The sequence below is a fragment of the Oncorhynchus mykiss genome, chromosome 13 (assembly GCF_057628025.1).
Source record: "Oncorhynchus mykiss isolate SJ-2025 chromosome 13, ASM5762802v1, whole genome shotgun sequence".
Lineage (NCBI taxonomy): Eukaryota > Metazoa > Chordata > Actinopteri > Salmoniformes > Salmonidae > Oncorhynchus > Oncorhynchus mykiss.
Window position 1 is genome coordinate 68,201,965 of NC_143034.1, and position 24,736 is coordinate 68,226,700.

At 47.0% G+C, this 24,736-nt stretch overlaps 2 protein-coding genes across 3 annotated transcripts in view; one reads left to right on the forward strand and one right to left on the reverse strand.

Annotated features, from left to right (window-relative positions):
- The window catches only part of abca3b (ATP binding cassette subfamily A member 3b), an 84,693-nt gene that overhangs the window by 27,022 nt on the left and 32,935 nt on the right, over window positions 1-24,736 (forward strand). For both annotated transcript variants that reach the window (XM_090197342.1, XM_090197343.1), the window contains exons 6-10: window positions 2,880-3,139; window positions 3,208-3,324; window positions 3,488-3,608; window positions 21,126-21,299; window positions 21,481-21,662. In XM_090197342.1, coding sequence (XP_090053468.1) covers window positions 2,880-3,139; window positions 3,208-3,324; window positions 3,488-3,608; window positions 21,126-21,299; window positions 21,481-21,662 — 854 coding nt within the window. The remainder of the gene's footprint in view (window positions 1-2,879; window positions 3,140-3,207; window positions 3,325-3,487; window positions 3,609-21,125; window positions 21,300-21,480; window positions 21,663-24,736) is intronic.
- LOC149978981 (uncharacterized) lies at window positions 13,933-14,971 on the reverse strand (the record flags this gene model as incomplete). Its single annotated transcript, XM_090197349.1, has 3 exons — window positions 13,933-14,603; window positions 14,684-14,797; window positions 14,895-14,971. Coding segments are annotated over 3 exons (714 nt in total), but the record flags the coding sequence as incomplete, so codon positions are not given.

Sequence of the window (24,736 nt, forward strand, 5' to 3'; positions counted from 1 at the left end):
TGAAGTTTAAAACGCTATTAGCGCGCGCTAACTAGCCAGCCATTTCACTTTGGTCACACCAGAATCATCTCGGGAGTTGATAGGTTTGAAGTCATAAACAGCGCAATGCTTGACGCACAACGAAGAGCTGCTGGAAAAACGCATGAAAGTGCTGTTTGAATGAATGTTTACGTGCCTGCTTCTGCCTACCACCTCTCAGTCAGATACTTAGATACTTGTATGCTTGTATGCTCAGTCAGATTTTATGCAACGCGGGACACGCTAGATAATATCTAGTAATATCATCAACCATGTGTAGTTAACTAGTGATTATGATTGATTGTTTTTTATAAGATAAGTTTAATGCTAGCTAGCAACTTACCTTGGCTTACTGCAGTTGCGTAACAGGCAGTCTCCTTGTGGAGTGCAACGAGAGAGAGGCAGGTCGTTATTGCTTTGGAGTAGTTAACTGTAAGGTTGCAAGATTGGATCCCCCGAGCTGACAATGTGGAAATCTGTCGTTCTGCCCCTGAACAAGGCAGTTAACCCACCGTTCCTAGGTCGTCATTGAAAATAAGAATGTGTTCTTAACTGACTTGCCTAGTTAAATAATGATTAAATAAAAGGTGTAAAAAAAATGATATATAATAATAAAAATAAAAAATCAGCAAATCGGAGCCCAAAAATACCGATTTCCGATTGTTATGAAAATGTGAAATCGGCCCTAAATAATCGGCCATTCCGATTAATCGGTCGACCTCTAGTCTAAAGCATGACAAACACTTTTTTTTATTTTTATTAAACGCAACTCTACTTTGCATAAAAGTGACCCCTAAGTGACATATACAATATAACATGTAAACCTGTACTCCTACACAGGAGGGTTTAACCAACTGCCGCAGTCAGGTGCACTGTCATTATCTCGTGTTGACAGATCACACACTCGATGGGAGAGCTTTAGCTATTTGCACAGCCCCTTGAAAGATAACCTTTCCTCCTTGCTCCCGCTGTGTTCCCATGGCAAGCCTTGCTTTGTGTCACAGGGCAACAGTGTTTGGCTGAGCCCTGTAATCTAGTGATACCTCCTTGTCACACTACGTTTCTAACCCAAATGGTATTTTTCACAGCTTTGCCTTCATCATCAGGAAACTTTTTTTTTTTTGTCCATCCATATATATATTCACTTTTCTCTCTGATAAATGGTGATGGCTCAGATATTTAAAAATATTTTCCAGAATATATCCAGAAACGATGATGGTGGTTGCGTAACAAGTAGTGTATTAAATTGAGAATAGGATGTTGCCCCATCTCTTTGCTCATGGCTCCAGATCCTCCATTTTAGACCCAGCCCTTTTGATTCCCTTCCTCCTTCCTCTTTGAAGCTATGTCAATATTCTGACTCTCAAAATAGGAAGAGATGATGAACGAGTGACGAGAACAGAGGAGAACTGGCGTTCTGGTGTTCTCTACTGAGCCAGACCTTTGATCTCAAATTAAGTGGCTGTGTTAATGTGTCTCCAATGGGAGATATCAGGGTCATATTTATTAAAGCACACAATGGAAAACATTTACGAAAATGTTTCAGTGTTAAAAAAAAAATTGGTGCCTAATGAATATGGCCCAAGGCTCGCCTAGAGGAAACCATTCCAGTCTACTTGACAATAACCACAAAGAGTTTCAGTCAGATATGGATTAAAATGTAAAAGTGTTCATTACTGAGGCCTACCTCCTGCCTCTTTAAGCCGTCTATCCCTTCATCAGTTCAGATTATTCAGTGAGTAGCTGTTGTCAACATTTTCAGATCAGAATGTTAAAATTAACTTCTGGTGGGGTTAAGGAATGATCTGGTAAAAAGGTCAGAATGAGTCCTCATTTCATGTTTATCTCCATGGTAATGGAAGAGTGTCATACTTAGAACCAGACGTTTTTTTCCCACCAGTATACAGTATGACATGAACAGGAAAAACAATGGGCCCAAGGTATAGACGCCGAGATTGGGCCCTAGTAAGATGGCGCCGGAGAATGCAGGCAGATGTTTTACGTGGCCCCAGCCGATATTTATTTTTTTTTTGTTTATTTGCGTTGTTTAACACATTGTTTTACTTATTTTGTGCATAATGTTGCCGCTACCGTCTCTTATGTCCGAAAATAACTTCTAGACCACAGGACTGCGATTACTCACCACGGACTAGCAGAATCCTTTTCTTCCTTTCATGACTCTGACGAGCCTGACGCAAAGAATATACTGCTTCCTCGGGAACAGGCCCCGATCCCCGTGATCTGCATGAAGAGGGGGCTTAGAATTAGGGGCCGAAGGTCTGGCTGCCATCTGAGAATTTGTAGGCAATTGAAGAAACACCCACTTCCCTCCACTCTGCTCGCAAACGTGCAATCTTTGGAGAATAAAATCGCCGAGTTACGGGGAAGATTAAACTGCCAACTACCAAAAACTGTAACATCTTATGCTTCACGGAGTTGTGGCTGAATGACGACAATATTATCATACAGCTGGCTGGTTATACGATGTACTGGCAGGATAGAACAGCGACGTCTGGTAAGACAAGGGGCGGCGGTCTATGTATTTTTGTAAACAACAGCTGGTGCATGATATCTAAGGAAGTCTCGAGCTATTGTTCGCCTGAGAGTTTTCATCTGTATTTTTTGTAGCTGTTTACATACCACCACAGACTGATGCTGGCACTAACGCTGAACTGAATGAGCTGTATTCCGCCATAAGCAAACAGGAAAACATGACTTGGGTTTCACAGACTAACATTGTCAGGAGACTGATTAAAGAACCTCCCTAGGCTGTTTGTGCTGATCCATGGGGAGGAGTGCACAAGGGCCCACCTGAGAATTGGGATGTAGTTATTCTAACATAACCCGGTTCCTCTCCGTAGGTTATTTCCGCGAGGGTTTCCTGGCAGTGCAGCATGCGGTCAACCAGGCCATCATGCGTTCCTATAACAGCACAGGAGCAGCCTGGCTCCTCTCCCACACCCGGGTGGTCCTCCGCCGATTCCCCTTCCCGCCGTTCATCTACGACGTGTTCATCCTGGCCATCCAGAACCAGCTGCCCCTCCTCCTGGTGCTGAGCCTCACCTATACCTCTCTGAACATCGTGAGGGCCGTGGTGCAGGAGAAGGAGAGGAAGCTCAAGGTGGGTGAGGTGGTGGATTACCTGTCAGTCAAGCAAATGGTCAATCTCACTCTACTTACTCTCTACAGGAGTACATGCGGATGATGGGCCTCAGTAACTGGCTGCACTGGACGGCCTGGTTCCTCATGTTCTTCCTCTTCCTCGCCATCTCCATGTTCTTCGTCACGCTGCTCTTCTGCATCAAGGTGAGTTTGCACTTCACATAATGGTTATGTTATAAAACACAAACAAAAACACTTAACTAGTCTTTTCTTTATATTGCTTTGAGGAGGGGAATTATTTTTCATTCAGTGTGTTTTTAGTATTCATGATGATAATGATGTTCTTTCCTGTCCTGGCCCTTTCTAGGTGAGCCCTAATGGAGCTGTGTTGACCTATAGTGACCCCACCCTGGTCTTTGTCTTCCTGCTTGTCTTTGCCGTGGCAACCATCAACTTCAGCTTCATGATCAGTGCCTTCTTCTCAAGAGGTGTGTGTGTGTGTGTCTCAAAATGTCTGTCCGACCTTCAATCTGTCTGTTTAGTCATGGTTTTCTAAAACCTCAGCCGTCCTGTGCTATCTGAGAGATGCTCCATTGTGTATAGTATGTTCTGTTACAGTTGAAGTTGGAAGTTTACATACACTTAGGTTGGAGTCATTAAAACATGTTTTTCACCCACTCCTCACATTTCTTGTTAACAAACTATAGTTTTGGCAAGTCGGTTAGGACATCTACTTTGTGCATGATAAGTAATTTTTTAACAAGTGTTTACATAAAGATTATTTCACTTGTAATTCACTGCATCACAATTCCAGTGGATCAGAAGTTTACATACACTAAGTTGACTGTGCCTTTTAAACAGCTTGGAAAATTCCAGAAAATGATGTCATGCTTTAGAAGCTTCTGATAGGCTAATTTACATAATTTGAGTCAATTCGAGGTGTACCTGTGGATGTATTTCAAGGCCTACCTTCAAACTCAGTGCCTCTTTGCTTGACATCATGGGAAAATCAAAAGAAATCAGCCAAGAAAAATAATTGTAGACCTCCACAAGTCTGGTTCATCCTTTGGAGCAATTTCCAAATGCCTGAAGGTACCACGTTCATCTGTACAAACAATAGTACATAAGTATAAACACCATGGGACCGCGCAGCCGTCATACCGCTCAGGAAGGAGACTCGTTCTGTCTCCTAGAGATGAACGTACTTTGGTGTGAAAAGTGCAAATCAGTCCCAGAACAACAGCAAAGGACCTTGTGAAGATGCTGGAGGAAACAGGTACAAAAGTATCTATATCCACAGTAAAATATCGACAACCTGAAAGGCCGCTCAGCAAGGAAGAAGCCACTGCTCCAAAACCGCCATAAAAAAGCAAGACTACGGTTTGCAACTGCACATGGGGACAATGATCGTACTTTTTGGAGAAATGTCCTCTGGTCTGATGAAACAAAAATAGAACATGTTGTGGGGGTGCTTTGCTGCAGGAGGGACTGGTGCACTTCACAAAATAGATGGCATCATGAGGTAAGAAAATTATGTGGATATATGGAAGCAACATCTCAAGACATCAGTCAGGAAGTTAAAGCTTGGTCGCAAATATGTCTTCCAAATGGACAATGACCCCAAGCATACTTCCAAAGTTGTGGCAAAATAGTTTAAGGACAACAAAGTCAAGGTATCGGAGTGGCCATCACAAAGCCCTGACCCCAATCCCATAGAACATTTGTGGGCAGAGCTGAAAAAGCATGTGCGAGCAAGGAGGCCTAAAAACCTGACTCAGTTACACCAGCTCTGTCAGGAGGAATGGGACAAAATTCTACCCAAAACGTTTGACCCAAATTAAAACATTTAAAGTCAATGCTACCAAATACTAATTGAGTGTATGTGAACTTCTGACCCACTGGGAATGTGATGAAATAAATAAAAGCTGAAATCATTCTCTCTACTATTATTCTGAAATTTCACATTCTTAAAATAAAGTGGTGATCCTAACTGACCTAAAACAGGGAATTTCTACTAGGATTGAATGTCAGGAATTGTGAAACTGAGTTTAAATGTATTTGTCTAAGGTGTATGTAAACTTCCGACTTCACCCGTAAATGTAGTGTAGATCACATTATTTGACTCTCCTGAGGTTGTTTCGTCTTTCCTCTGAGTGAACAGCAGTAAACCAGCTCGCTCCATCAGTCATTGGAGCCTGGAAGATGGGCAATCAAATGTCTATTCAGCCTCATGGAATAATTAAACAGTCACTCAATGTGACAAACTGGAACAAAGGGAGAGGAGATGTGGTGAAAAACCTGTATGTGTACACGTTTATGTTTAGCAGCCAATACACATGCTTGGAAGGTTTAGAATAATCAATTGTTTATGTTCTAATCGAAGGCGATTGATGCTATATGATACATTACATTTCCAGTTCTACACATCCTGGGTGTTGAGCTATTAATCTCGGCACAATGCGGATGTTGCTTTTTTTTATCCCTGCTGGTGTGGTCAGAGTTGTGTTGTACTGGAAAGATGACTTGTGAGGTTAGCAAAAAATAATGTTAACTAGTCTCCGGACTGACTTTACAGAGGTTATGTTCAGAAAGGCACACTGTAGAAAAAAGTTTCAAAATGTAAAACAAAAATAAGCGTTTCTTATTGGACAAGTTCAGAGGGTACCTCTTCATTTCACTCAGGTTTTCTTGGTTTGTGCCGACTGAACGTGACCGAGGATTAAAGCACAGCCAATCACACACAGCCAATCACACACAGCCAATCACACACAGCCAATCTCACACAGGCTCATTTGGTTATTGCTAATATCATACCCTCACACAAAAAGGTAATGGTGATTATTAAATGGCCTTCAGTTGATGACGCTTGATAGTCCTTTATCATTTCTCTTTCACAATTCTTTTTCCTTCTATACTTTCATATCTTTTCGAACAAAAAAGTCTAGTCCAATTTCTCCAAATCGTTCCTCAACAAAAGAGTGCAGATGGAGATTAAAATTATCTGTGATTGTGTTCAAGACCAATTTGGACTCTGGTGTAATCAGACAAGCTGTTATTTACTCCCAGAAGCCATACAATTTCTGTCAGGCTTTGGCTTGTAAAAGAGTAGCTGAAAGCTTAGCAAATTAAAACGTTAAAATCGTGTCTGATTTACGGTGTGCATGATATATTTTCTCCTGATTCTTTTTTACATTGTATTTATTTTATTTTTGTACATTATTGGTTGGGTGTGTGACATACAGTATGATGTCATTATTAGAGTAGGGCGAGAAAGGGCTTTTAGCTGGCCTCAGCTGTGCCTGGCCCCTAGTCACAACAGGACCCCTCTCCAGGTGGCCTTCCGCTGCCTGAAACTCTGACCTCCTGCAGCGTCAGGTGAGTGGGTACTCGCATTCAGATCTGAACTGCAGAGTTAGGTGAGTGGGTATTCCCATTGACGGGCTCCTCGGTGTGACTCTGCAAAGGGGGCTTCATTTAAATTCAGGAAGCAAACTGAAACAATTTCTTCATTGCTTTTTGCTTCTTGCTTCTTGCTGGTAGTAATGGAGGAATCAGCCAGGCCTGAATGTTGGGGTCCACTGAGGACTGGATCAGGGGCTGATGTGGATGGAGAGCCCCTTTGTGGGCTGTGGAGTCAGGTTTTTAGTGTCTTGTGTCTAGAGATGAGGCATTTCTTAATTTGTCTTTATTTCTCCCTCAATTTCAGTTTAAGGGGCTTTATTGGCATGGGAACATGTTTACATTGCCAAGGAAAGTGAAATGGATTATAAACAATAAAGCATTTACTGTAAACATTACACTTACAAAAGTTCAAAAAGAATAGTCTTGTATGAAATGTCCTATTATGTCTATATACAGTGTTGTAGTGAGGTGCAAATGGTTAAAGAACAAAAGGGAAAATAAATAAACATAAATATGGGTTGTATTTACAATGGTGTTTGTTCTTCCCTGGTTGCCCCTTTCTTGTGGCAACAGGTCACAAATCTTGCTGCTGTGATGGCACACTGGAATTTCACCAGATCAATATGGGAGATTATCAACATTGGATTTGTTTACAAATTCTTTGTGGGTCTGTGTAATCTGCAGAAAATGTCTGTCTCACGCTCTCTATCGCCTTTATTTCTATTGTTTTACCACTCCCCCATTTGTCAGGAAAAGGTAGAGTAGCTCATCCTCTTCTCTCTCTACCTCTCCTTTTATTTATTTTTTAACCTTTATTTAACCAGGCAAGTCAGTTAAGAACAAATTCTTATTTTCAATGACGGCCTGGGTTAACTGCCTGTTCAGGGGCAGAACGACAGATTTGTACCTTGTCAGCTCGGGGGTTTTGAACTCACAACCTTCCGGTTACTAGTTCAACGCTCTAACTACTAGGCTACCCTGCCGCCCCACTACCCTCACTCGGCCTCTCTGGGGACTGAATTATTAATGTCCCTTGGAGGGAAAGCATGTGGAATTTTCTGTGAGTAATGTTTCTCGCGTTCTTTCTCTCTCTCCCCCTCTCTCTCTCTCAATGTGTGCTAGTCTGAAAGGATTGCAGGTTGAAGGAATAGCAAATACAGATAGCCAATCTCTTGTTCAACAGACGGGCACAGAATAACTATTTTAAGATTAATCTTTGACTCAGGCATTGCACACAAAGGACCAATGAGTCCCCTGTTCTAACTACCTCTTCCTTCCCAGAGTTGTCTCTCTCTCTCTCGGCGCGCTCGCTCGCTCTCTCTCTCTCGGCGCGCTCGCTCGCTCTCTCTCTCTCGGCGCGCTCGCTCGCTCTCTCTCTCTCGGCGCGCTCGCTCGCTCTCTCTCTCTCGGCGCGCTCGCTCTCTCTCTCTCTCTCTCTCTCGGCGCTCTCGCTCGCTCTCTCTCTCTCTCGGCGCTCTCGCTCGCTCTCTCTCTCTCGGCGCTCTCGCTCGCTCTCTCTCTCTCGGCGCTCTCGCTCGCTCTCTCTCTCTCGGCTCTCTCGACTCGCTCGCTCTCTCTCTCTCTCTCGACTCGCTCGCTCTCTCTCTCTCTCTCTGTGCATGCTGGGAGTTTTTTGGAGTTTGAGTGTTTGGTGTGGAAAGCTCTATCCTAACTAACTTTCTTGATTCTTTTATTTACATGTTATTTTCTATGGTGGAGGGTTAATGAAATATTTGTTTTTAGCGGTATCCAAAGTTTTTTTTTTCAAAGTTAGGGTGGAAGAGGACAGAGTAACTTTCCTGGGGGTTGGAAGGTGTAGTGTGCGCAATGGCTTCTCAGCCTAGCGCGGAGGAGACGCTGTCGATACAGCATGGATTCAGGTGTGTTCCTGAGAACGGAGTTAAGGTGGAGGAGGTTCTGCTCGCGGTCGGTGAACAGGTAGGAGCTGAGTTTATACATTCTGCTTCTAGAATGAACAAAGCTGTGGTTGTGTTCATGAAAAGGGCTAATTTGGTCGGTAGGCTAATTGCTAGCGGAATATTTGTAAGGGATGTGTTGGTGTCAATTTCACCTCTCTCTACCCCTTCAACAAGAGTTGTAGTGGCAAATTTGCCTCCGTTTATTACGGATGATCAAATTAGGAAAGAGCTGAGTCGTTTTGGTAAGTTTGCTAGCGGTTTCCGTGTACTGTCAGCAGGTTTTCAGGCAGATGCCGTTAAGCACGTTGTTTCGTTCAGGAGGCAAGTGTTTATGTTTCTGAACAATAATGAGCAACAGCTAAATGTGCATTTTAAAGTGAGGCATGGGGAGGGGCTCTATGCCGGTTTTGCCAGCACAGATAGTCTACGGTGTTTTGAATGTGGGGATTTGGGGCACAAGAGTTTTGCGTGCCCACATAAAGGCCATAGACAAGGTGAGGGTACAACGGCAGGTGGGGGAAATCGAGGTCAAAATGCAGGGGGTAAGGAGATGCAGATAGCAGAGGCTGGGCCTAGTCAGTCTAGAGATGGTGGTGTAGATGAGGCTGGGTCTAGTCAGGCTAGAGATGGTGGAGAAGCAGAGGCTGGGTCTAGTCAGGCTAGAGATGGTAGGGTAGTGGAGGCTGGGTCTAGTCAGGCTAGAGATGGTGGAGAAGCAGAGGCTGGGTCTAGTCAGGCTAGAGATGGTGGGGTAGCTGAGGCTGGGCCTAGACATGCTATGGAGGGTGGTGCAGATGATGCTGGGCCGAGTCATGCTATGGAGGGTGGTGCAGATAATGCTGGGCCGAGTCATGCTATGGAGGGTGGTGTAGCTGAGGCTGGCCCTAGTCATGCTATGGAGGGTGGTGCAGATGATGCTGGGCCTAGTCATGCTATGGAGGGTGGTGTAGCTGAGGCTGGCCCTAGTCATGCTATGGAGGGTGGTGCAGATGATACTGCGTCTAGTCAGGTTATTCTAGTGGATGAGGAGAGTATAGTGGGGAAGTGTAAGAGATTAGGGGGGGAGGAGGAGGGTGTCAAGAGGAAAAAGAAAAAGGGTGTGGACAAAGGCACCATGGAAATGTTGCCTGTTGCTGTGGGTGAGGCCCTAACCAGAGAGAAAGGGCAGGTGGTCAGGGTGGGAGATAGAGAAGAGGAGGAAAGTGAGTCTGAGGAAGAGGATGAGGAGTTATTTTTTTCAGACTCCTCTTCAATTGGCCCGGAGCTGACAGCCAGTCAACCCGAGGGGTCTAAGTACACGTTGAGAGAACTGACAAGGTTCCTGAATGAGACTAAGGGGAAAAAAGTTAATCTTGAGGCTTTTTTTCCTGATCCTAGAAAGTTTGTAAGATCAGTACAACATGCTATGAGAAATGAGGGGCATGGTGTCCTCTCACCCAGGAAACGGTTTAGGTTGAGGAAGTGGGTCACAACAGTGCGTAAAGGTTTACCTTCAGACACTGTTTAAATGTTTAATTTCTTACTGACACTGGGGCTTTTTGAGCTTTGCTATTGGTCTATTTCTCTGCTGGCTTTTCTCCCACTTCTTATGGAGACTCTTCGGGTAGGCTCGCTCAATATAAATGGCGCCAGAGATGCGGGAAAGAGGAGTGTGTTGGGTGAATATGTAAAACAAAAAAAAGTACAGGTGTTGTTTCTGCAGGAGACGCATAGTGATGTGGTGAATGAAGTTGATTGGGGGCTCTGGTGGAAAGGGGCAAGTGTGTTGAGCCATGGGACAAATCTTAGTGCAGGGGTGGCAGTCCTTTTTGCACCAGGTCTGGCTGTAAAAATGTGCTCCTCAAAGGAGGTGTGTAGGGGTAGGTTGCTTGTTGTTAAAGCAGAAATTAACAACATGTGTTTTGTCTTTATAAATGTGTATGCGCCTAACACAGGGAGAGAAAGAGGGGTTCTATTTGGGAGTCTTAGACAGGAACTCTCACAAGTAGCGCCTGAGGAGACGCTGGTGATCGGAGGTGACTGGAACTGTACAATGGATTTTACAAAAGACAGAAATGGGGAAGAGCCTCATTCAGTGTCAGTGGGAGTGTTAAGGGATATCTTTAATCAGTTTGACCTAGTGGATGTTTGGAGAACTAAACATCCAAACACAAGACAGTATACGTGGGTGAAGGTTTTTGGGGCTAGGGTGAGTGCAGCTCGACTTGATCGTTTTTACATGTCCAGGAATCAGAGCAATAGGCTACTGGGTGCTACCATTCTCCCAGTGGGGTTTTCGGATCACCACATAACCATGGCTCGGCTGTCTATTTCACCAGGGCCACGGCAGGCATCTTATTGGAAGTTCAATGTTTAATCTCTTACAAGATGCCACTTTTTGCTCAGGTTTCCAGACTTTTTGGGAAAGATGGGGGCAGCGAAGAGAGGAGTATGAGTCTCTGAGTCAATGGTGGGATGTGGGGAAAGTGCAAATTAGGCTTTTCTGTCAACAGTATACTGCTCTCTCATCCTCAGAGGCTAGGAGAGTATTGGGGGAACTAGAGCGGTGTATTAGTGAGATGGAGGTAGAGATGGTGGGGCAAGGCAATGTAGGCCTCCAGGCTAACTTAGCCGAATTACGTAGGGACCTGGGCAGTTTTTTCCAGGTTAAAGCAAAGGGAGCACTTGTAAGAGCTAGGTTCTCCATGCTCAAGGAGATGGATGCTCCCAGCTCCTTCTTCTTTGGTTTGGAAAGACAGAGCAGTGAAGCCAAGGGTATGCATTGTCTACGGCTGTCTGATGGGCGGGTGACCTCTGTGGTGGGGGAGATGCGGGAGCGGACTGTGGAGTTTTATACTGAATTGTATAGGGCAGAAATGTGTGATCCTATGTGTGCTCGGGTCTTGTTCGCAGGACTCCCTAAGCTCTCTCGGGCACAGAGGGATGAAATGGACATTCCTCTGTTGTCACATGAACTGGCAGAGGCAGTAACCCAGATGTCCCCCGGTCGTGCACCTGGGGTCGATGGACTTCCAGTGGAATTTTACAAAAAATTCTGGGGAACAATTGGACAGGATTTATTTTGCGTGTTGCGTGAATGCGTCGGGGTAGGAGAGTTGCCGATGAGCTGCCGTCGGGCGGCTCTGACTCTCCTGCCCAAAAAAGGGGACTTGTGTGAACTTAAGAACTGGAGGCCTGTGGCATTACTCTGTGCGGACTACAAGATTTTTGCCAAGGTCCTCTCTAACAGACTGAAGTCCCATCTGGACTCTATAATACACAAGGACCAGACATATTGTGTACCGGGACGCTCAATCACGGACAACTTGTTCTTGATTAGGGACATGTTGGACTTGTCGAGAGGTTCTAATGTGAACTTTGGACTGGTCTCTTTAGATCAAGAGAAGGCTTTTGATAGAGTGGATCATGAGTATCTGTTTAATGTGATGTCTGTGTTTGGGTTTGGGAAGAGTTTTGTGACCTGTGTGAAGCTGTTGTATGCTGGGGCGTCATGTATGGTTAAGGTGGGAAGGGGGCTCAGTAGGCCAGTCTGGGTGAGACGGGGTATTAGACAAGGATGCCCTCTATCTGGGCAGCTGTACACACTAGCCATTGAGCCTTTTTTAGAACTGCTACGCAGGAGACTGCGGGGAGTGTGCTGGACAGGCATGGATGTGGTGACAGGAATAGCAGTCTCAGCATATGCAGATGATGTTTCTGTGATGGTCAGGGATGGGCAAGATATGCAGGAACTAGAGACTAGTCTGAAGGTGTACGAGGGAGCTTCATCAGCTAAGGTAAACTGGGGAAAGAGCAAAGCTCTGTTATGTGGGGCATGGGGGGATAGGGCTCCTCCTCTGCTTCCAGGGGGTTTGCAGTGGGGTTGTGAAGGGCTTAAAGTGTTGGGGGTGTACCTGGGCTCGGAGAGGTGGGTCAGCAAGAACTGGGAGGGGCTGTCACAGGCAGTGGTGTCAAGACTGGCCAGGTGGAGGTGGCTCCTTTCCCAAGTGTCATATAGAGGGAGGGTGCTGATAATCAACAACCTGGTGGCATCTTCCTTGTGGCATAAACTGGCTGTCCTCAACCCCCCCGCCGGTCTGCTTGCAGACCTGCAACGCAAGCTGGTGGACTTCTTTTGGTCGGGACATCACTGGCTGAAGGCAGCAGTTTTGTACATGACCGTCCACGAAGGAGGACAGGGCCTGGTGGAGCTGGAGAGCAGGATGGCTGCTTTCCGACTAAAGGCGGTGCAGAGACTGCTGTACCACACTGATGTTGGCTGGAGGGAACCAGCATGCGCGCTGCTGAGGAGAGCTGGCGGATTAGGGTTGGACCGGCAGCTGTTCCTCATGAAGCTGGAGAGGCTGAGTACAGCAGGTCTCTCAGAGTTTTACTCTGCGGTGCTGAGGGCCTGGCAGCTGCTAAGGCCCACACGAGAAGGGGGTGTGGAGCCTGGGCAGTGGGTGTGGGAGGAGCCTATCTTCCACAACCCAGCCATCCCTTTGAGATCGGTTCAGTCGGCCACCCTGCAGAGGCAACTGATGGCAGGGGGTTTACAAAGGCTGGGTGACCTGAGACTGCTGGGAGAGGAGGGGTGGAAAACCCCGGAGGTCTTGGCGCAACAAACAGGAATAACGTCTCTTAGGCTGCTGGAGAGATTCCTGGAGGAGGTCCAGGAGGCACTGTCTGAGCCGGTAAGGGGGGTGTTTGAGAGGCCAAAGGGAGAGGGGCCACCAATGTTCCCGCCACTGCAGGTGATGGCAGAGACTGGAGACTGGCAAGGGGGTCTGGAGGACTTGTTAGATTTTAACACTCCGAGCCTGGGGGAGTTTGAGGGGGTGGGAGGTAAAGCCCTCTACAACCTCTGCGTTAAGGTTAGGAGCATTAGAAGCCTAGCAGGAGTGAAGGCACATCAGTGGCAGGGGGTATGTGGGGCGGAGAGTATGGTGGGTTTTAGATGGAGGGCGCTCTACAAACCCCCAGTACCAAAGAGGTCAGGGGACCTCCAGTGGAGGGTTCTTCATGGAGCCCTGGCCACTAACAGCTGGTTGGCACGGGTTGATCCGGGAATTGGGCAGGGGTGTCCTTTCTGTCAAATGAAAGAAACTGTAATTCATGTGTTTTCTGTGTGCACCAGGTTAATGCCATTAATGTCTCTGTTGGAATGTCTGTGTGACAGGTTGGGGGTGGTTTTTGCTGTTGGGATGTTTATAATGGGATACAGGTATTCGAGTAAGGAGAAAGAAAAATGTGTTTTGTTGAATTTTCTGTTTGCTCAGGCAAAGTTAGCTATTTGGCTAACAAGGAGGAACAGGGTTAAAGGTGGGGGGATAACAGACCCTTTACTACTGTTTAATGGGATGGTCTCTGCGCGCCTTAGGGTTGAGTTTGAGTTCTATAAAATGATCAAATGTGTGGAGATGTTTGAGGAGATATGGTGTGTTGGGGGGGCTGTCTGTATTGCTGGGGAAGATGTTTTGGATATACGGTTGTAGGAGAGGGTTTTTGTGTATGGTGATTTGTATCATGTGGTAGATGGAAAGATGAGTATGGTACATGAATGCAGTACAGGATATATTTTTTATTTATTTTTTTATTTTAGGAGTGGGGGGGTGAGTTTTTAATGAATTGAGAATGTTTCAATAAAGAAAGACCAAAAGTCAAAAGTCTCTCGGCGCTCTCGCTCGCTCTCTCTCTCTCTCTCTCTCTCGGCGCGCTCGCTCGCTCTCTCTCTCTCTCTCTCTCGCTCTCTCTCTCTCTCTCTCTCTCTCTCTCTCTCTCTCTCTCTCGGCGCTCTCGCTCGCTCTCTCTCTCTCTCTCTCTCGGCGCTCTCTCTCTCTCTCTCTCTCTCTCTCTCTCTCTCTCTCTCGGCTCTCTCTCTCTCGGCTCTCTCTCGGCTCTCTCTCTCTCGGCTCTCTCTCGGCTCTCTCTCTCTCGGCTCTCTCTCTCTCGGCTCTCTCTCTCTCTCTCTCTCTCTCTCTCTCTAGGCTCTCTCTCTCTCTCTCTCTCTCTCTCTCTCGGCTCTCTCTCTCTCTCGGCGCTCTCTCTCTCTCTCTCTCTCTCTCTCTCTCTCGGCTCTCTCTCTCGGCTCTCTCTCTCGGCTCTCTCTCTCTCGGCTCTCGCTCTCTCGCTCTCTCGCTCGCGCTCTCTCTCTCTCTCGGCGCGCGCGCTCGCTCGCGCTCTCTCTCTCTCTCGGCGCTCTCGCTCGCTCTCTCTCTCTCTCGCCGCTCTCGCTCGCTCTCTCTCTCGCCGCTCTCGCTCGCTCTCTCTCTCGCCGCGCTCGCTCTCTCTCTCTCGGCGCTCTCTCTCTCTCTCTCTCTCGGCGCTCTCGCTCGTTCTCTCTCTGTCTCTCTCTCTCTCGGCGCTCTCTCTCGGCGCTCTCGCTCGCTCTCTCTCTCGGCGCGCTCGCTCTCTCTCTCTCGGCGCTCTCGCTCGCTCTCTCTCTCGGCGCGCTCGCTCTCTCTCTCTCGGCGCTCTCGCTCGCTCTCTCTCTCTCTCTCTCTCTCTCGGCGCTCTCGCTCGCTCTCTCTCTCTCTCTCGCTCGCTCGCTCTCTCTCTCTCGGCGCTCTCGCTCGCTCTCTCTCTCTCTCTCTCGGCGCTCTCGCTCGCTCTCTCTCTCTCGGCGCTCTCGCTCGCTCTCTCTCTCTCTCTCGGCGCTCTCGCTCTCTCTCTCTCTCGCTCGTTCTCTCTCTCTCTGTCTCTCTCTCTCTCGGCGCTCTCTCTCGGCGCTCTCGCTCGCTCTCTCTCTCGGCGCTCTCTCTCTCTCTCTCTCTCGGCGCTCTCGCTCGCTCTCTCTCTCGGCGCTCTCGCTCGCTCTCTCTCTCGGCGCTCTCGCTCGCTCTCTCTCTCGGCGCTCTCGCTCGCTCTCTCTCTCGGCGTTCTCGCTCGCTCTCTCTCTCGGCGTTCTCGCTCGCTCTCTCTCTCTGCGTTCTCGCTCTCTCTCTCGGCGTTCTCTCTCTCGGCGCTCTCAGCGTTCTCTCTCTCTCGGCGTTCTCGCTCTCTCTCTCGGCGTTCTCGCTCTCTCTCTCTGCGTTCTCGCTCTCTCTCTCGGCGTTCTCGCTCTCTCTCTCGGCGTTCTCGCTCTCTCTCTGCGTTCTCTCTCTCTCTCTCGGCGTTCTCTCTCTCTCTCGGCGTTCTCTCTCTCTCTCTCGGCGTTCTCGCTCTCTCTCTCGGCGTTCTCGCTCTCTCTCTCGGCGTTCTCGCTCTCTCTCTCGGCGTTCTCGCTCTCTCTCTGCGTTCTCTCTCTCTCTCTCGGCGTTCTCTCTCTCTCTCGGCGTTCTCTCTCTCTCTCTCGGCGTTCTCTCTCTCTCTCTCTCCGTTCTCTCTCTCTCTCTCTCTGCGTTCTCTCTCTCTCTCTCTCTCGGCGTTCTCTCTCTCTCTCTCTCGGCGTTCTCTCTCTCTCTCTCTCGGCGTTCTCTCTCTCTCTCTCTCTCGGCGTTCTCTCTCTCTCTCTCTCTCTGCGTTCTCTCTCTCTCTCTCTGCGTTCTCTCTCTCTCTCTCTGCGTTCTCTCTCTCTCGGCGTTCTCTCTCTCGCTCTCTCTCTCTCGGCGTTCTCTCTCTCTCTCTCTGCGTTCTCTCTCTCGCTCTCTCTCTCTCTGCGTTCTCTCTCGCGTTCTCTCTCTCTCTGCGTTCTCTCTCGCGTTCTCTCTCTCTCGGCGTTCTCTCTCGCGCTCTCTCTCTCGGCGTTCTCTCTCGCTCTCACTCTCTCGGCGTTCTCTCTCGCTCTCTCTCTCTCTCGGCGTTCTCTCTCGCTCTCTCTCTCTCTCTCTCTGCGTTCTCTCTCGCTCTCTCTCTCTCGGCGTTCTCGCTCGCTCGCTCTCTCTCTCTCTTCTCGCTCTCTCTCCCTCTCTCTCTCTCGCCGCTCTCGCTCGCTCTCTCTCTCTCTCTCTTCTCGCTCTCTCTCCCTCTCTCTCTCTCGCCGCTCTCACTCGCTCTCTCTCTCTCTCTCGGCGCTCTCGCTCGCTCTCTCTCTCTCGGCTCTCTCGGCGCTCTCTCGGCGCTCTCTCTCTCTCTCTGCGCTCTCGCTCGCTCGCTCTCTCGCTCTCTCGCTCTCGGCGCTCTCTCTCGGCGCTCTCGCTCTCTCTCTCTCTCTCGGCGCGCTCGATCTCGCTCTCTCTCTCTCTCTTGGCGCTCTCGCTCGCTCTCTCTCTTGGCGCTCTCGCTCGCTCTCTCGGCGTTCTCGCTCTCTCGGCACGCTCGCTCACTCTCTCTCGGCGTTCTCGCTCTCGCTCGCTCTCTCTCTGCGTTCTCGCTCGCACTCTCTCTCTCTGCGTTCTCGCTCGCACTCTCTCTCTCTGCGTTCTCGCTCGCACTCTCTCTCTCTGCGTTCTCGCTCGCACTCTCTCTCTCGGCGTTCTCGCTCGCACTCTCTCTCTCGGCGTTCTCGCTCGCTCTCTTGATGCGCTCTCTCTCTCTCTTGATGCTCTCTCTCTCTCTTGATGCGCTCTCTCTCTCTCTTGATGCGCTCTCTCTCTCTCTTGATGCGCTCTCTCTCTCTCTTGATGCGCTCTCTCTCTGTTGGCGCTCTCGCTCTCTGTCGGCGCTCTCTTTCTCTCTGCGTTTTCTCTCTCTCTCTCGGCGCTCTCTCTCGATGCGCTCTCGCTCTCTCTCGATGCGCTCTCGCTCTCTCTCGGCGCTCTCTCTCGGCGCTCTCTCTCTCTCTCGGCGCTCTCTCTCTCTCTCTCGGCGCTCTCTCTCTCTCTCTCGGCGCTCTCTCTCTCTCTCGGCGCTCTCTCGGTGCTCTCTCGCTCTCTCGGCGCTCTCTCTCTCTCTCGGCGCTCTCTCTCTCTCTCGGCGCTCTCTCTCTCTCTCGGCGCTCTCTCTCTCTCTCGGCGCTCTCTCTCTCTCTCGGCGCTCTCTCTCTCTCTCGGCGCTCTCTCTCTCTCTCTCGGCGCTCTCTCTCTCTCTCGGCGCTCTCTCTCTCTCTCGGCGCTCTCTCTCTCTCTCGGCGCTCTCTCTCTCTCTCGGCGCTCTCTCTCTCTCTCGGCGCTCTCTCTCTCTCTCGGCGCTCTCTCTCTCTCTCGGCGCTCTCTCTCTCTCTCGGCGCTCTCTCTCTCTCTCGGCGCTCTCTCTCTCTCTCGGCGCTCTCTCTCTCTCTCGGCGCTCTCTCTCTCTCGGCGCTGTCTCTCTCTCGGCGCTCTCTCTCTCTCGTCGCTCTCTCTCTCTCGGCGCTCTCTCTCTCTGCGCTCTCTCTCTCTCTTGTTCTCGGCGCTCTCGTTCTCGGCGCTCTCTCTCTCTCTCGTTCTCGGCGCTCTCGTTCTCGGCGCTCTCTCTCGGCGCTCTCTCTCGGCGCTCTCTCGGCGCTCTCTCGGCGCTCTCTCGGCGCTCTCTCTCTCTCTCTCGGCGCTCTCTCTCTCTCTCTCGGCGCTCTCTCTCTCTCTCTCGGCGCTCTCTCTCTCTCTCTCTCTCGGCGCTCTCTCTCTCTCTCTCGGCGCTCTCTCTCTCTCTCTGCGCTCTCGGCTCTCTCTCTCTCGGTGCTCTTACGCTCTCTCGCTCTGCGCTCTCTCTCTCTCTGCGCTCTTTGTCTGTGTTCACATGGGTTGAGCTGCACACACTCATCTGCCCTCTTTTTGTTGGTCTTCTCATAAAGGAATGTCATCTCTCTCTGTCTCTCTCGTTCTTCAAAGGAACAGATAATGGAAACTTAGTAGTTTCTATGTACGTACGCTCCATTCAGGCCTAAAGCAGCACATTGTCAGCCGCAAGTGGCTTTTCACAGGGCCCTAGTCATTTCACAGGAAGAATAGAGAGAAAGAGAAACGTATTGAGGTATTTCTCTTGCACAATGCGTCTCCTCTGTTTCTCTCCTCTATTTCTCCACCCATTTCTCTCTTCCTTTACTGTCCTGTCTGAAGGTTCTGTAGAAGCTGACCAGTCAACAACAACACAGTGACAGTTGCTTTATAAAACACTGATGTTGCAGTGGAACCATGCATTGTGACTATAGCTCTCCCTACGTTTTCGAGAGTCCTATCGGTGTAGACAATTATCATACAGACTTTTCTAAGCATGCAAACCATTCGTATACAGACCTTCTCAAGGCTGTGCCTATGGGGTCATTAGAGTAATTGCCTGGATGTCGGTGAAGCTGAAGAGAAGTGTTCATTCACACCTTGTGTTCCCGTCATCACATCCATCATGCTTCTCACACCTCTTTGTGTACATCGGTTCATCAAGGTGTGTGTGTGCCGAGATATGTTGCCTTTCACAAGGACGACTAGTGTGACAGGAACTATAAAATCCACAAGTACAACATACTTTGTTATGTTACTTTGTTGCCGGGGCGGCAGGGCAGCCTAGTGGTTAGAGTGTTGGACTAGTAACCGGAAGGTTGCAAGTTCAAACCCCCGAGCTGACAAGGTACAAATCTGTCGTTCTGCCCCTGAACAGGCCGTCATTGACTGACGTGTTGAGCATTGTCCAGAGACTGTCTTTTGTATTTGGTATCCATTTTGCATCTACACCGTATCATTACATGTGAAGTGATTTATAACAAATCAGTTCTCTAGGTTTAATTATTAATTAACAAGGAAGTCGTGGCACCACAGAAAATGTTGATTTTCAAATATAACTCTTCAGATATTTGAATATGTGATCAATTAGTCTTCTATTAATTAATTGTTATTATTACCTCATCAGTTCTCATTACTGAATGTCGCAAACCCTTGGATATCTGCACTAACCCTAAGTCAGGAATCAGCAATATATATATATATATATATATATCCATATATATATATATATATATATATATATATATATATATATATATATATATATATATATATATATATATATATATATATATATATATATATATATATATATATATATATATATATATATATATATATATATATATATATAAAAAAAAAAAAAAATTTGGCTTAATTATTTATTTACTAACTAAATAATCACACAGAATTACATAACAAACAAACAGTAGATATTTGGGTTACTATATGATACAAAGAAAAAGTCCCTAGCGGACAAAGCCAATATGATGGCTTGGTAAACAAAGGAAAGGGGTGGAGATTCACTACACACAGTGGATAATTATATTCACTGAAATGCTAATCCTTTGCACATGAATGTCCGCTCATTCGAGAATGATTGCAATGTATATATTTATGCCCCTATGTCATTGTTGTTGGAATCGCCTGTCTGTCTGCTAGAGAGTCAGTTCATCAGCGAGTCTCTGTTTAACTTCCCCAGAAGTCACCATGTCCTTCGTGGTTGTAGGTGGTTAGAATGGATACTTCAGAGTACCATTCGGAGATGTTCTCATAGATGCTTTGGCGGGAGTCAGTATTCTCATTCTAGACTTACGTCATTTCTAGCTGCAGACTAGTAATTATGCGTCTAAGATTTACTCTTATTCTGTAGTGATCGAAAGTCTCAGAGTTGAACCATTTCCAGCCATATAACTAAAACTACAGCTGTATGGTCTATAGAATTGTAGCCATTCCAACGTGGAGACTATGTCCCGGCGTTCTGACTTAATGTATATTTTGTAGGAAGTGGGTTTTATACTCTGGGAAAAGGGGCGGTTCTATGACGCCTGATGTCTGGGCTCACTGGGGTGTGGCCACTGACTAGTTAAAACTTTAACTAAACTGTTCAACTGTTCTGCCTGCGGCTATGGAACCCTGACCTGTTCACCGGACATGTTACCTGTCCCAGACCTGCTGTTTTCAACTCTCTAGAGACAGCAGGAGCGGTAGAGACACTCTGAATGATTGGCTATGAAAAGCCAACTGACATTTTATTCCTGAGGTGCTGACTTGTTGCACCCTCAACAACTACTGTGATTATTATTATTTGTCCCTGCTGGTCATCTATGAACATTTGAACATCTTGGCCATGTTCTGTTATAATCTCCACCTGGCACAGCCAGAAGAGGACTGGCCACCCCTCATAGCCTGGTTCCTCTCTAGGTTTCTTTCTAGGGAGTTTTTCCTAGCCACCGTGCTTCTACACCTGCATTGCTTGCTGTTTGGGGTTTTAGGCTGGGTTTCTGTACAGCCCTTTGAGATATCAGCTGATGTAAAGAAGGGCTTTCTAAATAAATTTGATTTGATTTTGTTTTGATAGCTAAACAAGTATCTCGTTTAGAAGGCCAACATGACATTACATCTTCTCACAAGTAGTTTCATATTCAATCATATATTGTACACAACATTCAGGTAGAAAATGAATAACTGAGAAACGTACTCTTCCAAAACTACCATTATTCTGTGCTACCATCCTTCCTAATGTCACAAAATAAAACAACTCTGACAGGATTGTTCTTTAAATACCCACGGACCATTCCCACAAAAATATAAATATTGTTTAATCCTCCAATTTTTGGGAATAGGAGTTGAACCAAGAGAAGCTCTTTATTTCCCCCCTCTTTCTGCATGACCAGGGGAGAGAATCTCTGCCAGGAATTTATGACCTTTCGTAAAGTCATAACTTGTGGTGGGAGAGCGAGAGGGGGGGATCCACGATATACACCCCAAAGGGCCACGTTGTGACAACTGTTTTCCCCCCTCCAGACCTTTCCCTCTCAGCGTGTTTAAGGAGATCAGTTTGAGCAAGGCCATCTACAAAATCACTAATGACAAGTTATTTGGGATCCAAGGGGATTTGTAGATCAGTGATTCTTTGCAGTCTGACTGCTATAATCTTTCTCAAACACACTCCGTCTCTCTCTCTCTCCAGCCAATGTGGCGGCGGCGGCGGGCGGCTTCATCTACTTCCTGTCCTACCTGCCGTATGTGTTCCTATGGCCTCGCTACGACCTGCTTAGCCACGCCCAGAAGGTGTCTGCCTGCCTCATCTCCAATGTGGCCATGGCCATGGGAGCGCAGCTACTAGGCATGTTTGAGGGCAAAGGTGAGCCATGTTCTCATGAGACTCACACAGAGAGACGCACACACACTCCCACCAATGCCTTCATACCAATGTTCTGTTTAAATACCAACACTCCAATTATGAGTCTTCACAATCGATTTCAAATGTCTCTACCCAACTTTACTCCCTCTCTCTCCTCCCGTCCATCCCCCCCTTCCCTCAGGCACGGGGATCCAGTGGTGTAACCTGTTTGAGTCGGTGACGGTGGACGATGACTTCTCCCTGGCCCAGGTGCTGGGGCTGCTGCTGCTGGATGCCCTGCTCTATGGCCTGGTGGCCTGGTACGTGGAGGCTGTGTTCCCAGGGGAGTACGGAGTCCCTCTGCCCTGCTACTTCTTCCTACTGGTACGTAGGAGTGGGTGTAGGTTGGGTCTGGGTGGTGGTGTGGGGGGGAGATAAGGTGTGTGTGTGTGTCCATGAAGTCAGTGTTCCCAGGGGAGAAATCTATTAGAGCAGGGGTGTCCAACTCATTTCATGGAGAGCTGAGTGTCTGCAGGTTTAAAAAAAAAAATAAAGCCCTAAACAAACGCGTGGAAATGACTTACTGTTCAAGTTCAAAGGAGGAGTAAAAACCTGCAGACACTCGGCACTCTGTGGAATGAGTTTGACACATGCGCGTTAGAGATTTGCCCGTTGACCCCTATTCTGAGAGAAATGCAGAATGACTAATTATTTTTATTTGCAAGAAATATCAGGAAGTATATGTTGTGTCAGACAGTGAGAGTGAGGCTGGCTGTGTTTCCTGGACTGGAAACCCAAACATGTTCATTAGGGCACACAATAGCAAAATGTTTTGCAATGGAAGACGGTGGGTCCCTGATGAATTTTATACCACGATAGGGGTCCTCAGCCCCTTAAAGTTTGAGAACCCTTGCATTAGGCTTAGACAGATGTCTGATGGTTCCTTTAAGGTCCACTAGGGTTAGACAGATGTCTGATGGATCCTTTCAGGTCCACTAGGGTTACAGAGATGTCTTTGATGGTTCCTTTAAGGTCCACTAGAGTTAGACAGATGTCTTTGATGGATCCTTTAAGGTCCACTAGAGTTAGACAGATGTCTGATGGTTCCTTTAAGGTCCACTAGGGTTAGGGTTAGAGCAGAGGGGGAGGAGAGAGGAGAGGGAAATGTTCTTAATATCCATTTAGCATTAAATATGTCAGACTAGGAGGACTTAGATTGACTCCCAGTAAGATAGACTAAGATGATCACATTTTCATTGAATCTGTGCTGGAAGGGAAACATGTATTTAATTTGCTGACGTGGTATCCAGTAGAGGTCGACCGATTTATGATTTTTCAACGCTGATACCGATTATTGGAGGACCAAAAAAAGTCGATACCAATTAATCGGACAAATTTTTGGGGGGGATTTATTTGTAATAATGACAATTACAACAATACTGAATGAACACTTATTTTAACTTAATATAATACATCAATGAAATCCATTTAGCCTCAAGTAAATAATGAAACATGTTCAATTTGGTTTAAATCCTGAAAAAACAAAGTGTTGGAGAAGAAAGTAAAAGTGCAATGTGTGCCATGTAAGAAAGCTAACGTTTCAGTTCCTTGCTCAGAACATGAGAACATATGAAAGCTGGTGGTTCCTTTTAACATGAGTCTTCAATATTCCCAGGTAAGAAGTTTTAGGTTGTAGTTATTATAGGAATTATAGGACTATTTCTCTCTATACGATTTGGATTTCATGTACCTTTGACTATTGGATGTTCTTATAGGCACTTTAGTATTGCCAGTGTAACAGTATAGCTTCTGTCCCTCGCTCCTACCTGGGCTCGAACCAGGAACATATCGACAACAGCCACCCTCGAAGCAGCGTTACCCATGCAGAGCAAGGGGAATAACTACTCCAAGTCTCAGAGCGAGTGATGTTTGAAACGCTATTAGCGCTCACCCCGCTAACTAGCTAGCCATTTCACATCGTTAAACCAGCCTAATCTTGGGAGTTGATAGGCTTGAAGTCATAAACAGCAGAGCTGCTGGCAAAACGCACGAAAGTGCTGTTTAAATGAATGCTTATGAGCCTTCTGGTGCCTACCATCGCTCAGTCAGACTGCTCTATCAAATCATAGACTTAATTATAACATAATAACACACAGAAATGTGAGCCCTAGGTCATTTAATATGGTCAAATCCGGAAACTATCATCTCGAAAACAAGACTGAACAGTTCCGTATTTTATCCAACGGGTGGCATCCATCAGTCTAAATATTCCTGTTACATTGCACAACCTTCAATGTTATGTCATAATTCTGGCAAATTAGTTCGCAATGAGCCAGGCTGCCCAAACTGTTGCATATACCCTGACTCTGCGTGCAATGAACGCAAGAGAAGTGACACAATTTCACCTGGTTAATATTGCCTGCTAACCTGGATTTATTTTAGCTAAATATGCAGGTTTAAAAATATATACTAATGTGTATTGATTTTAAGAAAGGAATTGGTGGTTAGGTACACATTGGAGCAACGACAGTCCTTTTTCGCGAATGCCCACTGCATTGATTATATGCAACGCAGTACACGCTAGATAAACTAGTAATATCACCAACCATGTGTAGTTATAACTAGTGATTATGACTGATTTAAGTTTAATGCTAGCTAGCAACTTACCTTGGCTTCTTCCTGCATTCGCGTAACAGGCGGGCTCCTCGTGAGGCAGGTGGTTAGGGCGTTGGACTAGTTAACCGTAAGGTTGCAAGATTGGATCCCCTGAGCTGACAAGGTAAAAATGTGTCGTTCTGCTCCTGAACAAGGCAGTTAACCCATTTGTTCTTAACTGACTTGCCTAGTTAAATAAAGATTAAATAAAGGTGTAACAAAAAAAAACTGCAATATCGGAGTCCAAAATTACCGATTTCCGATTGTTGTGAAAACTTGAAATCGGACCTAATTAATCGGCCATTCCGATTAATCGGTTGACCTCTAGTATCCAGTAATGAACAATTAGTCTTAGTCGGCGTGCGTTGGCTTGATAGAGAGAGACAGGGAAATTACAAACTGTAGACAACAATACAATGCTTGTATTGTCCATTTCCATGGAAATTCATTTTGTGAGTTCAGCAGTACTGCAGTAGTGCTTACTCCCTCCCTACTCAGTTAACAATTCCATAGACGTTTACATTATTGTAATTTATATCCTTAATGATTAACGAGCATGGGATGGATAGCTAATTAATTAAGCATAAAACAGCCCACCCACTTCCTCATCCCGACCTTTATTTACAGTCATAGCTGTTGTTCTCCTTCAAGAGGGCCGTTTTGTTGATTTAGTTTGGTGTGTGTATGTGGTGCATGGTTTCCCGAACTCTGTCCTCAGGACCCTAAGGGGTGCACGTTTTGGTTTTTGCCCTAACAATACACAACTGATTCAAATAATAATAGTCTAGCTTTGATCATTTGAA